Source organism: Quercus suber, unplaced genomic scaffold (genome assembly GCF_002906115.3).
Source record: "Quercus suber isolate HL8 unplaced genomic scaffold, Cork oak 2.0 scaffold_51, whole genome shotgun sequence".
NCBI lineage: Eukaryota > Viridiplantae > Streptophyta > Magnoliopsida > Fagales > Fagaceae > Quercus > Quercus suber.
Window position 1 is genome coordinate 1,944,088 of NW_027069516.1, and position 14,524 is coordinate 1,958,611.

General features: G+C 41.4%; 2 protein-coding genes and 1 pseudogene across 3 annotated transcripts; 2 read left to right on the top strand and 1 right to left on the bottom strand.

The window, feature by feature from the left end:
- Positions 1-753: 753 nt before the first annotated feature.
- LOC136066913 (uncharacterized) lies at positions 754-1,341 on the bottom strand. The gene has a single exon (XM_065771967.1). It carries the CDS (start codon positions 1,339-1,341, stop codon positions 754-756), a length of 588 nt encoding a protein of 195 aa, XP_065628039.1.
- A 5,179-nt stretch (positions 1,342-6,520) lies between these two features.
- On the top strand, positions 6,521-10,220 carry LOC112013406 (uncharacterized). 2 transcript variants are annotated; one of them, XM_024045797.2, is made up of 2 exons: positions 6,521-9,136; positions 9,835-10,220. In XM_024045797.2, the coding sequence occupies exon 1, from the start codon at positions 6,846-6,848 to the stop codon at positions 9,117-9,119; it is 2,274 nt and encodes a 757-aa protein (XP_023901565.1). In that variant the 5' UTR covers positions 6,521-6,845; the 3' UTR covers positions 9,120-9,136; positions 9,835-10,220. The 2 variants fall into 2 exon arrangements, with proteins under 2 accessions (XP_023901565.1, XP_023901566.1); XM_024045798.2 differs by lacking the exon at positions 9,835-10,220 and adding an exon at positions 9,221-9,307.
- A 1,148-nt stretch (positions 10,221-11,368) lies between these two features.
- Positions 11,369-12,941, top strand: LOC112013410 (uncharacterized; annotated as a pseudogene).
- Positions 12,942-14,524: the final 1,583 nt, after the last annotated feature.

A 14,524-nucleotide genomic window follows, 5' to 3' on the forward strand; every position in this document is an offset into this window, starting at 1 on the left:
ACGCAGTTTGTGTTTCCTCAATACCAAGAATACGTCCTTTAGGTCTTTCAAGTGCTCCGAGACTTTCTTGCTTTTTACCACCATATCATCAATGTATGCCTCCACATTCTTCCCAATCTGCGCTTCAAACATTCGTGTCACCATTCTTTGATATGTACCCCCAGCATTCTTCAGACTAAAGGGCATCACCCGATAATGATACTTACCTGTAAGAGCTCAGAAGGTGGTCCAAGAAGCTTATTCGAGGATGTCCAACGGTTGCATCCACCAATTGGTCAATTCGAGGAGGGAATGGATCTTTTGGGTAAACTTTATTCAGATCCATAAAATCCACACACACACGCCACTTCCCCTTTTTCTTCTTCACCACCACAGTGTTAGCCAACCATTCAGGATAAAAAAAATTCCTTAATTGCCCCTGCCTGCTTAAACTTATTCACCTCTTCCTTTACTACCTCAACATGCTCTTTTGAAGAGCGTTAGGGTGGTTGTCTCCTCGGCATGGCACCGAGGCTTACATTCAGCTGATAGCATATAAACTCAGGGTCAATTCTCGGGGCATCATTAGTACTCCATGCAAATACATCTACATTATTCCTCAAAAACTCCAACAATTCTGTTTTCTTCATGGGGTAACTAAGCCCGAACCTGAAAGTATCTTTCTTCATCTTGATCGATCGTAACCTTTTTCAACTCATCATATAGTAACCCTTGCAACTCGGTCCCAAGTTCAACATCGAGACTAGTTAGTTGCTATGGGACCTGCTCTATCCCTATTAGAGCTCGATCTGGGAAGCATTGCTTAACATCAACCACCAAACATTGTATAGCCACTGCTTGGCCCCCAACTAGCTCCCCAACTCGTCCTTGCATGGGATACTTAACTTTCAAGTGTAGGGTAGATGACACTACCCCCATAGCGTGAAGCCATGGCCTCACCAAAATAGCAGTATACGGGGAATAAGCTTCCACCACAATAAAGTTAACTTCCACCTCCTCGTCCTTAGCTTGCACAGGTAGTCTGATCATTCGGCAAGGGATTACCATTCTTCCACCAAATCCGACTAAAGGCAACTCATATTCCTCCAGATCCTCAGGTTTGAGATTCATCCCCTTATACAAATCTAGGTACATGATCTCAACCTTACTTCCTTGGTCCATAAGGACTCTCTTCAAATTATATCCTTTAATCCGAAGGGTCACCATTGAGGCATCATCATGGGGTTGGAATGTTCCCTCCTTATCCTCCTCTGAGAAACCCAGTGTTGGTATTGCCATCACCCTAGCCCTTTTAGACATTTGAGACAGATCCCCCAGTTTTGAATTTGAAGCTATAGACATATATCCCTAACATGAACCAGCATCGCCCTTAAGTGTAGCAAAAAACACATTAATCGTACCCAGGTGGCCGAGGAACCCTATCTCTTTGATATCCCACCTCGGGTCGTCCTACTTGCCCCTATGGCTAATGCAAGAACTGTTTCAACTTCCCAGCATTCACCAACTGACCCAAGTGGTCACGCAAGGTTCTACAATACTTAATTGTATGTCTTCTCTCTTGATGATAGTGGTAGTAAAGACTCTGATTTCGCTTGGACGGGTCTCCACCCATCTTATTGGGCAATTTAAAGTATGGTTCATTCTTTATTTTTTTGAGGATTTGATAAATTGACTACTTAAACACCGAGTTGACCATTTGCGCGCCTGTTCCTAATGATTGATTGGAAAAATCCCTCATAGGTTGGTTATGATTGTATCCTCCTGCCAGAAGATCCCTCTTTTCTGGGAAGACTTTGACCTTTCCCTTTCCTTGGGTTTGATCTTCCTCGACTCGTTTGTGCTTATCAATGCGATCCATGAGTTGGCACATACTACGAGCAAGTTTCTTGGTCTACGATTTCCTCAAATCATGCTCTGTGGGAAGTCCTATCTTGAAAGTCCTTATAGCTACATCTTCAAAATCACCACCTATCTCATTAAACGTCTCCTAGTACCTATTGGAATAAGTCTCCAAGTCTCCCCTTCCCTCGTGACCATGGACAATAAGGAATCCAAGGGCCATGGGACTCTGTTGCACGTCACAAATCTTACTCCAAATGCTCTTGTAAGTTCCTCTAAAGATCTTATAGAGCCTTCCTCCAGCTCGTCAAACCATCTCATGGCAACAAGCCTGAGGCTAGAAGGGAAGAACTTGCACATAAGAGTCTCATTCCTTGAGTGGATAGCCATCCTCTGATTGAAGTGGCTTACACGTTCCACAGAGTTGGTTCTCCCATTATAAATAGTAAATGTAGGCTGTGCAAAACGATGAGGAAGTTTTGCTTTGTCAATTCTCCTTGTAAAAGGTGACTTTGAAATTTGGCGAAGAGCCTTACTCATTGCATTATTCCCTATATTCCTAAAGGGTGATCTCTCTCCTTGCTTTCTCCTTTGTTTCTCTAGCCTATTTGGGCATGATGATGTGGAGAAAGGTTTGCTAAGGGGTGTCCTTGACCTTCATCTATATGATCGATCCCCTTCCTCATCAGATACTTCACTTGATGGAGATGTTGGATCATTTCTGTCGCGCTCCTGACGACGCAATTTTCTATGCAAGTGGTCAATCTCCAATTTCAGATTCCATGTTTCCTACTCATGTGAAGCATGGCCTCCAATTCTGGAATGGCTCCTATCGGTCTACCTCGTATACAAAGTTTCCACCCTAACACTTGGGGTGGGATTATGCTCTATGTCTTTCCTTCGTTCCAGGTTAATAAAGTGGTCATTTCGTTGAGAACCCATTGACTCTTCCCTTTCATGCTCCGGGTTGGCCATAACTTAGGAAGAATGAACTGTAGATGAACTTTCTACAGATGGTGCCAATTGTAGGTACTAGAAAATTGACGGCCCAAGCCCACTAAAAATAGTGATGCCTTGTCCCTCAACTCAAGCCCACACAATAGAATTTTTAAAGAAAGTGGGAAAAAAGTTCAAGCGTAATTTTGGGACTAAGTTTTTTCTATTCTGAGGAACTAGAAGCTCTAGAGATAGACAATTCAAATAATAATTAAGGATTTTACCGTATCCGAGAGAATCCGAGGACTTGTTCTTATAGATGAATGATTAGGAATGGCAATGGGTTGTGTTCGGGTCGGGTTTCTTTATGCCTGAACCTAGCCCGTTTAATAAACAGGTTTTATTTTGTTGCACCCAAACTTGCTCCGTCGAGCCATAGTCCAAAATCACAAACCCAGAAATCAAAACAAACCCAAAATCACAAACCACAAAATATATATGTAATTTTCTTGGCAATCACAGGATTTTCTTGGCAATTTTCTTGCCATCCAAATGGATGCCAAGATCTAACAAATCAATTTGTACAAAAAATCCAGCAAATTACAAATCCTAGAAATTTTGCAAACCCAGAAATAAAATTAGCAAATCTGAAAATCCCAGCAACAAAACACCAAAAAAACCCTAACAAATTTGGCTAAAAAAAAAAAAAAAAAAAAAAAACCTAAACCCAAAATTTGCTCACAAAAACACGAAAAGAAAAAAAAAAAAATCCAACCACACCGATTGTGGATCTATAACAGGCGAGGTGCTTGATCGCTTGATTGTGGTTGGGCTTGTCGGCGACAATTTTCTTGGATCCTGTTTTATGGGCTTGGTTTTGGTTGTGGTGGCTTGGGTAAGTTGCCAGTTGCTTGGCGCTTGATTGCTTAAGGGAGTGCTTGAGGGAGGGTGGTGACAAAGCTTTACCGGCAGTAACAGCTTGGACTAGTAGTGACAGCTTATGCCAGCGGTGAGATTGAGAGTGAGTGAGAGTGGGAGAGGAGAGTGGGCAGCTAGTGAGTGACTGAGTGTGTATTGTGAAATGAAAGAGGGTTAGTTTTAGGGTTTATAAGTATGTATGTGTGTGTGTGTATATATATATATATATATATAGAAGGGTTTTTTTTTTTTTTTTTTTTTTTTTTTTTTTTTGTAATTGTATTAACTTATAATCGGGTTGGGTCGGGTTCAGGTTTGAGCGAGTTTTTACCAAAACTCGGACCCGACCCTATTCTTTATCAGGCTGGGTAAAACCCAACCCATTAGGGTTAGGCCGGGCCAGGTAACTGCAGGTTGGGTAGAAATTGCCATCCCTAAGAATGATACAAATTCTACATCAAACCTTCACTGTTCATCCTGTAGTTTATTTTTACACTTAGAGAAAATCGCCCCCCCTAAATTGGGAAGTTCCCCTCTCTTATATCCTTCCTCTTGGCATCCTAACTGTCCACCTATATGCCTCAGGGCTTTCCTTAGGTCACTTGTCCCATAGAGCTTTAATGAAGGTGGTAGAAAGGGTTGCTAATTGTGAAACTACTGTTCAGGTGTCATTTCCTCATTTAATGTAGCTGATAAGGTTGTTGCAGTGCATTCAATGTAGTGGGGAAAGGTATACCCTTTATAGGAAGCTTCCCCCCACCACCTTGGCCATTTTTCCCTCTGATCCTTTCTCCTCCAAATGGGTCCTACCGTAATGTTATCTTTAATCCTTTTCCCTTCTCGGATCGGTGAAGTCCTCAGGTCAGATATATTTTTGCAGGTGGAACCACGCGATACTTCATTTTACATTCTCTTCGGTCCTCAGACGCTCTACACTTATCATTTAAACTTCAACAAATTTAAATTCTCTTCAAACTAAAAGTTTATTATTATTAAAAAAAAAAAAAACCATGTTTTCGTTTTAAACAACAATTCAAATTTTCTTTCAAAAAAAAAAATATTTTGACTTCTACTCCAACTAAAAGTTTATTATCAACATTTTAAGAACAACTAATTAGTAAATTAATTTATAGTATTTGTTATGATATATTTCCTCAAATTAAGGGATAACATTTAAAAACTATTTAATTTAATAAAACTAAAAGTCTATCATCAAAATTTTCTAAACTTAAAAATAGCACAACTCATGTTTTTGTTTTTGTTTTTTCCCCTCAAGTTGCATCTTATTAAATTAATATTTTATTAGGATATTAAGCTACATGATTCTTGACTAAGGGATTATAAGATTTAACTATAATTTAATTTAGATAAAACTTTATCATCTAAGTTTTTAAAATATAAATTCTACTCCAACTAATAGTTTATTATCAAAATTTTCAAAACTTACACACACACACACACACACACACACACACACACACAAAAAGCTATGACTTTTTGATATAATCACTCTTAACCAATAAAGTCATCCCTATACTTATACCCACACAATACCACCCCATGTTCTTGTATTTTTTTTTTCCACTTTTTTTCCCAAGATACAACTTATGCTTATATTTGAATCTAATAAATTCATCTTACTTATTGTTCTTTACTTTTGAATTTGTACAAAGGATATTAAGCCAAATGAAGTTTATTATAAAGAAGCAAAACAATAAACACCTATTTAAGTTCTTGGTTATCTTATGTAAGTTTTTTATTATTTTTTTTATTCTCAAATCTTGAACTTTTTGTGTATGTTTTGATTTTGGGTTTTGATTATTGTATTTAATTTGTGAGTGTGTTGATTTTTTTAATTAGACTATCATTAGGAAAAAATCTGTATTGAGGAACTGTTTTGTTTTTTTATTATTTGTATTGGCTAGGGAATAGATTAAATATAATTAAAATAGGAATAATCAAGCTCATTTCATATCTCATATTAAGAAATTAACACAAAGTACAAAGAGAATTTTAAAATATAGAAATAGATAAATACTGATAAAGTCTAAACTTTAAACCATCAGCACTTAAAAGTAATTTTTTTATAATTAAAATTACTTACTTATTTTAGACTTTATTATTACTATTATTTAATAATTTTGCTTTAGTTATTTAAAAAAAAAAAACCTTACATTTGAATTTTCATTGAGTCATTGCACGGGAATAATACTATTAATAATATAACTAAAGTTACCTTCAGAAAAAGAAAATCAAGCAATATTGAAAAAAGTAGGTGTCACACATGTAAAATATCATTGTATGCAACGCCACATATATGATCATTATATCTCTAACTAAGATTGTTTATCTTATTGACGAGTACTAATATTTTGGTAGATATTTGGTCATCGGTTTGGACAAGGGAAAGAAAGTAGGAAAATTAAATTTTCAAAAAAAAAAGAAAAAAAGAAGTAGGAAAATTTCGTAAAACCCCAGAAATGGGAAATCTCACATTCATGGACTGGGGTTTCAGTTCAGACTTTGAGGTTTTAATAGCTACATGGTTGGTTAGGTGATAACTTGAAAACAAGGACATATACCAAACTGGGTGCGAGTGGAAGAAAAAGACCTTATTTCTCAGTTTCTCTTTACCACCTTTCTTTATCAAAAATTTTCTCTTTTAGCATTCCCTTTTGCTTGACTTTCAAGCACACTCCTAAGCTTCTGAATACCACAACTACAAGACAAGAAAAAAAAAAAAAAAAAAAAAAAAAACTCGTGTAATAAAGCGGGGCACAATTCTCTTTAGCCAAGATAAAGCAATGAACTTTATCCTAGAAATTCTAGTCCAAGCAACAGGTGTACTGTGGATTTAATACAAAGAGCAAGGGCACTATGGTCATGTAAAGAGATAAAGTAAAACAAGGCCCATAGAAAAGAGAACAGACCCTACAGTCACAGAGTTACATTTAGCTAAAGACAAGCAGCATTTCGTCACTCTCCATTAAACCCTCTTTATCTCTTTTTTCTCTCTGTCTTTGTCTATGTGTAATCTTGTACCTCTCAGTAACCAAGAAGTAAAACAAAGATCTGCTTCATCATCATCCAACAGTCAATAGTTTCATGGCCCAAATACAGTGACAAAATACCAAAAAATAGAAGGTAAAAAAATGGAATCAGAAAGACCCTATCGCACTACCAGCACCAATAGTAGCAGCAATAGTAGCACCACAAGCGAGCTCTTCATTTGCTTCACTTCACGACTCTCTTCTTCTTCTTCCATGAAGCTCTCCTCCAAATCTATTCTCAGTCCAGGCCGTACTAGAGAACCATCTCAAATCTCTCTCTCCTCCTCTCTAAGCCGAAGACTAAGAAGCAACGGTAGCATGAAGGGAGGCCAAGCCTCGCCAATGTTCCCAACTGGGGCTAAGAGAAGAGGCTGTGCTTTTGAAAACCCAGAGCCCTCTTCACCCAAAGTCACCTGTATTGGCCAGGTGAGAGTCAAAACCAAGAAGCAAGGGAAAAAGTTGAGAACTAGATCGAAAAGGAGAGGGGAAGCGAGCTTTCGAAGAGTGGAGCAGCAAAATACGAGTCTTAATGTTACACAACAAGAGGTTAACGTTCAGAATAATAGTCAGTTTCAAAGCCAACAGCTTTTACAGCAGCAGCAGCAGCAGCAGCAGCAGCAGCATGAGTGTTCGCCGCATAGGAACCAAAGGTGGGTGCATTTACCAGTGACAATATGTGAAGGTTTGAGGGCTTTTGGTGCTGAGTTTAATTGTTTCCTGCCGTGTCGGTCTTCGTGTATGAGGGAAAAGGAAGAGAAAGCTGAGAGATCGGAGGGTGGTGGAAATGGGAGTTCTTGTGGGGCGGTGTTTGCGAGGTGGTTGGTGGCGATGCAAGAAAATGAAGCGAAAGGTGGGAGGGAGATAGAGTTGGTGGTGGGAGAAGAAGAAAGCGAGACAGAGAGTGTGAGGAGAAAGAGTAGGAGGGAGATTTTTGAAGGGATTGAGATTAAGGAAGAGAGGATTGAGGAGGAAGACCAAGAGGAAGGGAGAGTTAGTATTTGTATTCCGCCCAAGAATGCTTTGTTGCTCATGAGGTGTAGATCTGACCCTGTTAAAATGGCGGCTCTGGCTAATCGGTTTTGGGAGTCTCCGGTTCATGATAAAGATGAAGACGAAGTCGAAGATGAAGATAAAGATGAGGATAATGAAAATGTGGAACACGAAGAAGGAGAACAACAACAACAACAACAACAAAGGGATATGGAAGAAAGGCAAAGTAAATTTGAGGTGGATGAGGTTTGTGATAGTCAAGAGCATGGATACCCAGAGGAAAAGGCAAACTTGGTTTTAGAAGAAGAAGGAGGAAAAATAGTAGTAGAAGAAAACCCAGAGCTTCAACAGCACCCAGAAGAGCAAGAAAACCATGAAGAAGAAAAATTACAAGTAAAAGAAGAGTTGTTTGAGGAGGTGAACCAGCCAGTACCAGAACCAGAACTAAAACAAGAACCAGAGGCTCTTGTAGATCCCGAGGTTTTTGAACATAATGTAGTACTTCAAGAAATTGAGGATGTCCAAGAAAATGAAGCAGAGGCAGAACATGAAGAAGAAGATGAAGAAGAAGCAAGCTTTTCCTCTCCTACTTTAGTTTCCATACATTCCGAGCAAGAATCAGAAGCACAAGCACTAGAAGAAGAAGAAGAAGAAGAAGAAGAGCAAGATGCAAAGGTTGAGGCTTTAGCCGAGGATGAAGATGAAGAAGAGTCACTGTCTGGGACGCCTTGGGAAGACGAAGTGACAGTGACCCATGAAAGATTCGAACCCGAAGAAGAAAAAGAAGACGACCCGAATACCCACGAGAAGGAGCCGGGTATGGAAGAGTCAAAATTCCGAGAAAGTCAACAACGAAAGCCTGAGAGAGAAAGAGAAAGCTCAGTGTTACCAGATTGCTTGCTTCTAATGATGTGTGAGCCAAAGCTTTCCATGGAGGTATCCAAAGAAACCTGGGTTTGCAGTACCGACTTCATCCGATGGCTCCCAGAGAGGCCCATCAAGAAAACCAGCGGCGGAGATGGAAAAGACCCCAAAAAAACAGTGATCAGCACCGCCACCGAGGACAACTCAAAAAATCCTGCGCCACCTACGCAAACGGCGGCGCCGCACCACTTGCTACTTCAGCCGCCGCGTTCGTCGTGTTCTTTTCCAGCTGCGGTGGCGGCAGCGGCGGCTCCGGGAGCAGGAGTGTCGATGGCGACTATGATAGAGCAGAAGCTGGTAGGGGCAAAGGGGTACGAGCCGTTTGTGTTGACACGCTGTAAGTCGGAGCCGATGAGGTCTTCGGCTAAGTTGATGCCAGAGCCTTGTTTTTGGAAGAATAGGAAGCTTGAGCCGCACCGCCCGGCTACGCTTGGAGTCGGCGCGACTGGGGTTGGGTTCTGAGCTGAGCTCTGACCAAGGTAATTATGAGAATCTGGTATTAAAAAAAAAAAAAAAAAAAAGTGTCACAAATGGTTAATGGTTTTAGTTTTACTTTACTGTAGGTTTGGAGGACAGGTGTAGCTTTTTACTGCTCCCGCATGTTTGTACATCTTTGTTTATTGATTCCAAGCAATTTTTTTTCCCTTTAATTAATTTTGTGTTATAAATAAGTTACAATTAATTATAAAATTTACTGTGGACTGTGAAGCATGATGATTGAGTAGAGTCTATGTTACGTGTAGGGCCCACAAGGGGTCACCGTCAGATGGTGTGCTGGTGGGACAGTTGGATGATGGGTTGTGGTAGTTTGCTTAATAAGCTCGTTACGTGTCTCATGAAAATAATTTTAGTAGTTTGATATATGGTCTTATCAGTCACTTTCCTAATCTCATATTGTGTAATGTTGGAGCAAACGAATAGTATGCGAATTAACCAGTGATGAAATAATGGTTATGATTGCGATGGAGAACATTTAGAATAATGGACATTCTGTTTTTTTTTTTTTGGTCTAACCATCTTGACTAGAATAAGAAACATTCATGTTCATGTTCATGTTCGATTATTGTCACTTCAACAGTGATCAAATTGAGCTAGAATCAACAATTATTGAAGTATGGTTGTAGAATCAAATCAACAAATGAAAAATGAAATTTAAAAAATTGACAAATTGGTGCAGAGTCCAGAGCAGACCAGAGCGCATGGGTGTTGTGTTGAGTTTCTCCCCTACTACTCAATAATAGTCTGCAGTGCACTAATCAATTTCCAAGGCAGCATAAGTTAGTGGACTCGACTGGACTATCTTTTACAGAGATTTCAGCCTTTTCCTGTGTTTTTATATAAAGAATGAAAATTCACCAGTACTCGCTTTGTATGTTCTCTTTAATCTTTATTGGGTCTGAACGAGGACAAAGGTTTAAAAAATAGCGAAAAGTGAAAACCAAGAAGAAGAAAACGTTAGGCTGGCACATTTGCCTCCCAAGGATAATGTATAATGTATATATGGTACTAGCCTTTTGCTAAAAAAGCAAAGGATAATATATATATGGTGGGGTTTCTTGGGCAGCTTCTTATTGGCCTTATTATATGCTCTCAGTTTGTTAATAAGAACTACCCTTGGTGATCGATACACTTGGACAAAACAATTACCACAATGGATGCTTTGCTTACATCTATGGCTAATGAGGGACAGAGTGAGGAGGAGGAGTCAGTAGGTTCTCATAGGGAGAACCCCTTCGTTAATTTGGAACATAGAAGGGATAGGCAGCGTGCCCCCCGTGCTGTGGTAGGGTCACATCACGATAAACGTACTGAGCATAATCATCCCAAGCCCAAGGATCGAGCCTCTCCTGAACAAGAGACATTGGTGTTACAATGAAAGGTAGATCGTTTGCGTAGGAAATTGAGACGGAGGGAACATGACAGGAGGAGCTCACCCGCCTCATTGAGTGAGGACTCGAGGGAGAGCTGGGACTAATTGTATTGACGTAGGTTTAGAACCCCGCCCAGCGAAACCTTCTCAGCCTTCTCGTGTGAGGACAGATTGGAGAGGGGCTACCACAGATCAAGGTTTTCAGACCCGGACCGTTCATTGAACCGTAAAAGGAAGATGTTCAAGGTTTTTGAGGTTGAACCGAGGTCGAACCGGGATCGAACCGTAATGACGTCATAATTAATTTAATAATTAATTAAAGCCTTAATATAGATATTAAATTTATAAAACTAGCAAAATTGACTAATATATCTATATATGTGAGGGAAATTTAATGATTTTCAAGCATATATTTAATAATTAAATAAGAAAGTTAATAAAATAAAATAATAACCATGAAAATATTAAAATTTATGATTAATTTTTAAAATAAAGTTGAATATCTTTGAAGGATTTTAATTATAATTTTTTATTTTTTATTTTTTGTAAGAGATGGATAATTTAATTAAGTAGAATAAAATTGTGTTAAGTTGTTTTTATATTAAAAAAAAAAAAATTGCTAAGGGGTTGGACCGCACGGTTCTTGCCGGTTCGTACGGTCCAACCCCGGTTTTAGGGGTTCACAGAATTGCCACATATGCCTGGTTCTTTATGCTTAAAAAATCGGTTTTCATCACGGTTCACAGTTTTCACGGTCCGACCTCCCGGTCCGGTCCGGTTTTGAAAACTATGCCACAGATGTGAGAGGGGGCCCTCTCATCGCACTAGGGGGAATGATGCTATGAGTAAAACCCTGCGACAGATTTCTAAGTCCCATTTTGTCAGGAGGATTAACAAGGCTAAGCTCCCTCACCGTTTCACTCAACCAACCTTCACCACATACAACGGAAGGATGGACCCTGTGGAGCATGTCAGCCACTTCAATCAAAAAATGGCCATCCACACCGACAACGAGGCTCTTATGTGCAAGATTTTCCCTTTTAGCCTCTGGCCTGTCGCCATGCGATGGTTTGACAATTTGGATGAAGGGTCGATAGGATCATTTGAAGAGCTAACCTGGGCATTCGATGCTAGGTTTATAACCTGCAGTAGGGTCCTAAGACCATTGGACGCTCTCCTATCTATGGCCATGAGAGAAGGGGAAACCTTCAAAACCTACTCAGATTAGTATTGGGAAATGTATAATGAGGTGGACGGAGACTTTGAAGATGTGGCAGTGAGGACCTTCAAAGTCAGCCTTCCACCTGAGCATGACTTGCGAAAGTCATTGACGATGAAGTTTGCCTCGAACATGCGCCAGCTTATGGACCACATAGGAAAGTACAAAAGGTTAGAAGAGGACCAAATTCAGGGAAAAGGCAAAGCCAGAGCGCTCCCCGATAAAAAGGATCCTTGGGGAGGAGGGTACCATAATGAACAGTCTCGAAGGGACCTACTTAATCATCCCACGTTCGGAGGAGGTCGTATAGTCAATTCACTATTCAAGGAGCCGGTACACCAGATACTAGAGAAGATAAAGAATGAGTCGTTCTTCAAATGGCCCAATCGGATGGGTAGGAATTTGTCCAAGAGAAACCAAAGCCTTTATTGCAACTACCATCGGGATAAGGGGCATACGACGAAAGATTGTAGGACATTACGGGACCACCTCAATTAGCTGGCTAGGGCTGGAAGACTCAGGCACCTCTTACATCAGCCTTTGGAATAGACCGGATGTACAGAAGTGGGGGTATATGGAAACGGCCAACCTCGGCCAGCCTTGGGTACCATTAGCATGATCTTGGCTGGAGCTGGAGGTAACGGCAGGCCAAATTCCCGAATCATGTCCATAGCGGGGAGTTCTCACCCCGAGGCCAGAAGTCTAACTCACAAAAGACCAAGAGTGACGGCCCTCAACTCGGAGTTTTTCTGAGGAAGATAAGCGGGGAACCCACCAACCACATGAGGACGCCTTGGTGGTCATCGTAAGGATTGGGGGCTACGACGTTAAGAGGGTTCTAGTTGACCAGGGAAGCCAGGCCGAGGTGATGTATTCAGATTTATACCGAGGGCTGGGATTGAATCCCGAAGACCTGGATGCGTGTGACTCCTTGCTAGGGAGAAACATGGAGGCATATATCGACGATATGGTGGTTAAGAGCAAACAGGCTAAGGAGCATTTGTCCGACCTGGCGAAAACCTTCTCGGTACTCCGAAAGCATAAGCTACGCCTCAATGCATCCAAATGCTTTTTCGGGGTTAGCTCGGGTAAATTCCTGGGGTACATGATTATTGATCGCGGAATAAAAGTCAACCTTGAGCAGATCACAGCCATCAACAGTATGCACCCTCCTCAAAATCCTAAGGAAGTGTAAAAGCTGACCGGGATGACAGCGGCCTTGAGTAGGTTCATTTCTTGGTCTGCGGATAGATGTTGTCCTTTCTTTCAGCTACTGCATAAATGAAAAGATTTCCAATGGACCGACGAGTGTGCTCGGGCATTTGAGGACCTGAAGATGTACTTATCCAAGCCCCCGATCCTATCCCGACCCAATAAAGAGGAAGTACTCTATGCATACCTAGCAATCACCAAGCACTCCGTTAGCTTCGTCCTGGTCAAGAATGAAGATGGAGCCCCAAAGCCCGTTTACTACATTAGTAAGTCCTTGCAAGAAGTGGAGATGCGCTATCTCCCCCTGGAAAAAGAGGTGCTGGCCATTGTGCACGCGGCTAGAAAACTTCCTTATTATTTTCAAGCCCACACGGTCATAGTGCTCACTTAATTACCCTTGCAGGCTCTGTTGAGGAAATCCGATTACACTGGCAGAATTGCCAAATGGGCAACTAAGTTGGGAGCCTTTGATGTCAAGTAAATGCCCTGGACCGCCATAAAAGGGCAGGTCTTGGTAGACTTTATAGCAAAGTTTGCTGAGGGTGTTCCCAAGAAAAAGGGCGTTGCCATTGGCATGATGGTTTCATCAGCCACCATCTCCCCCCGCATGGAAGGTTTACACGGACGGAGCTTCCAACCGAAAGGGAGCAGGGGTAGGTATTGTGCTGCTCACACCCGAGAAACTAGTAATGGAAAAATCGTTGCGATTAGGATTCCCGGCCACTAACAACGAGGCCGAATACGAAGCCCTACTGGCCGGGATAAACATGGTCAGGCTGCTCGGGGGAAGGGTAATTGAGTTATATTCGGATTCCAGGCTCATCGTGAGCCAAGTTAATGGTGATTTCGAAGCCCGAGATGAAAGGATGTAGAAATACCTTGCCGAGGTGTAGAACACACGAACTCACTTCAAGAACTTCACATTGGAGCAGATCCCGAGAGGGCAGAACTCTCATGCCGACTCCTTAGCCATGCTGGCCACATCACTAGAATTAGACCTGCCTGGAGTTGTTCTTGTCAAAGAAATCAGCACCTCAAGTCTTACGAAGACACCTTTGGCAAGAGTGTGTAGCCTCCGCGTGGGTCCGAGCTGGATCTACCCCATAGTGACTTTTTTGAAAGAAGGATCTCTTCTCGAAGATAAAATTGAAGTAGAGAAAGTACGCAAGGCTGCCCCTCGTTATTGGCTGTCTGAAGAGCAGAAGCTGTACAAGCGCTCTTACTCGGGCCCATACTTGCTATGCGTCCAGCCAGAGGTTGTGGAGCTCCTGCTTGAAGAACTGCATGAGGGCATTTACGGGAGCCATACCGGAGGAAGATCCCTAGCACACAAGGCCCTTACGTAGGGTTACTGGTGGCCCAATATGCAACAAACTTCCCAAGGCTATGTCAAAAGGTGTGACCAATGTCAGAGGTTCACGCCAAACATCCATCAACTAGGGGGAATTCTGAATCCCCTGTCTAGCCTTTGGCCCTTCGCTCAGTGGGGTCTAGACATTGTGGGCCCATTTCCTCGGGCCATTGGGAACCAAAGATGGCTTCTCGTCGGCACGGACTACTTCACCA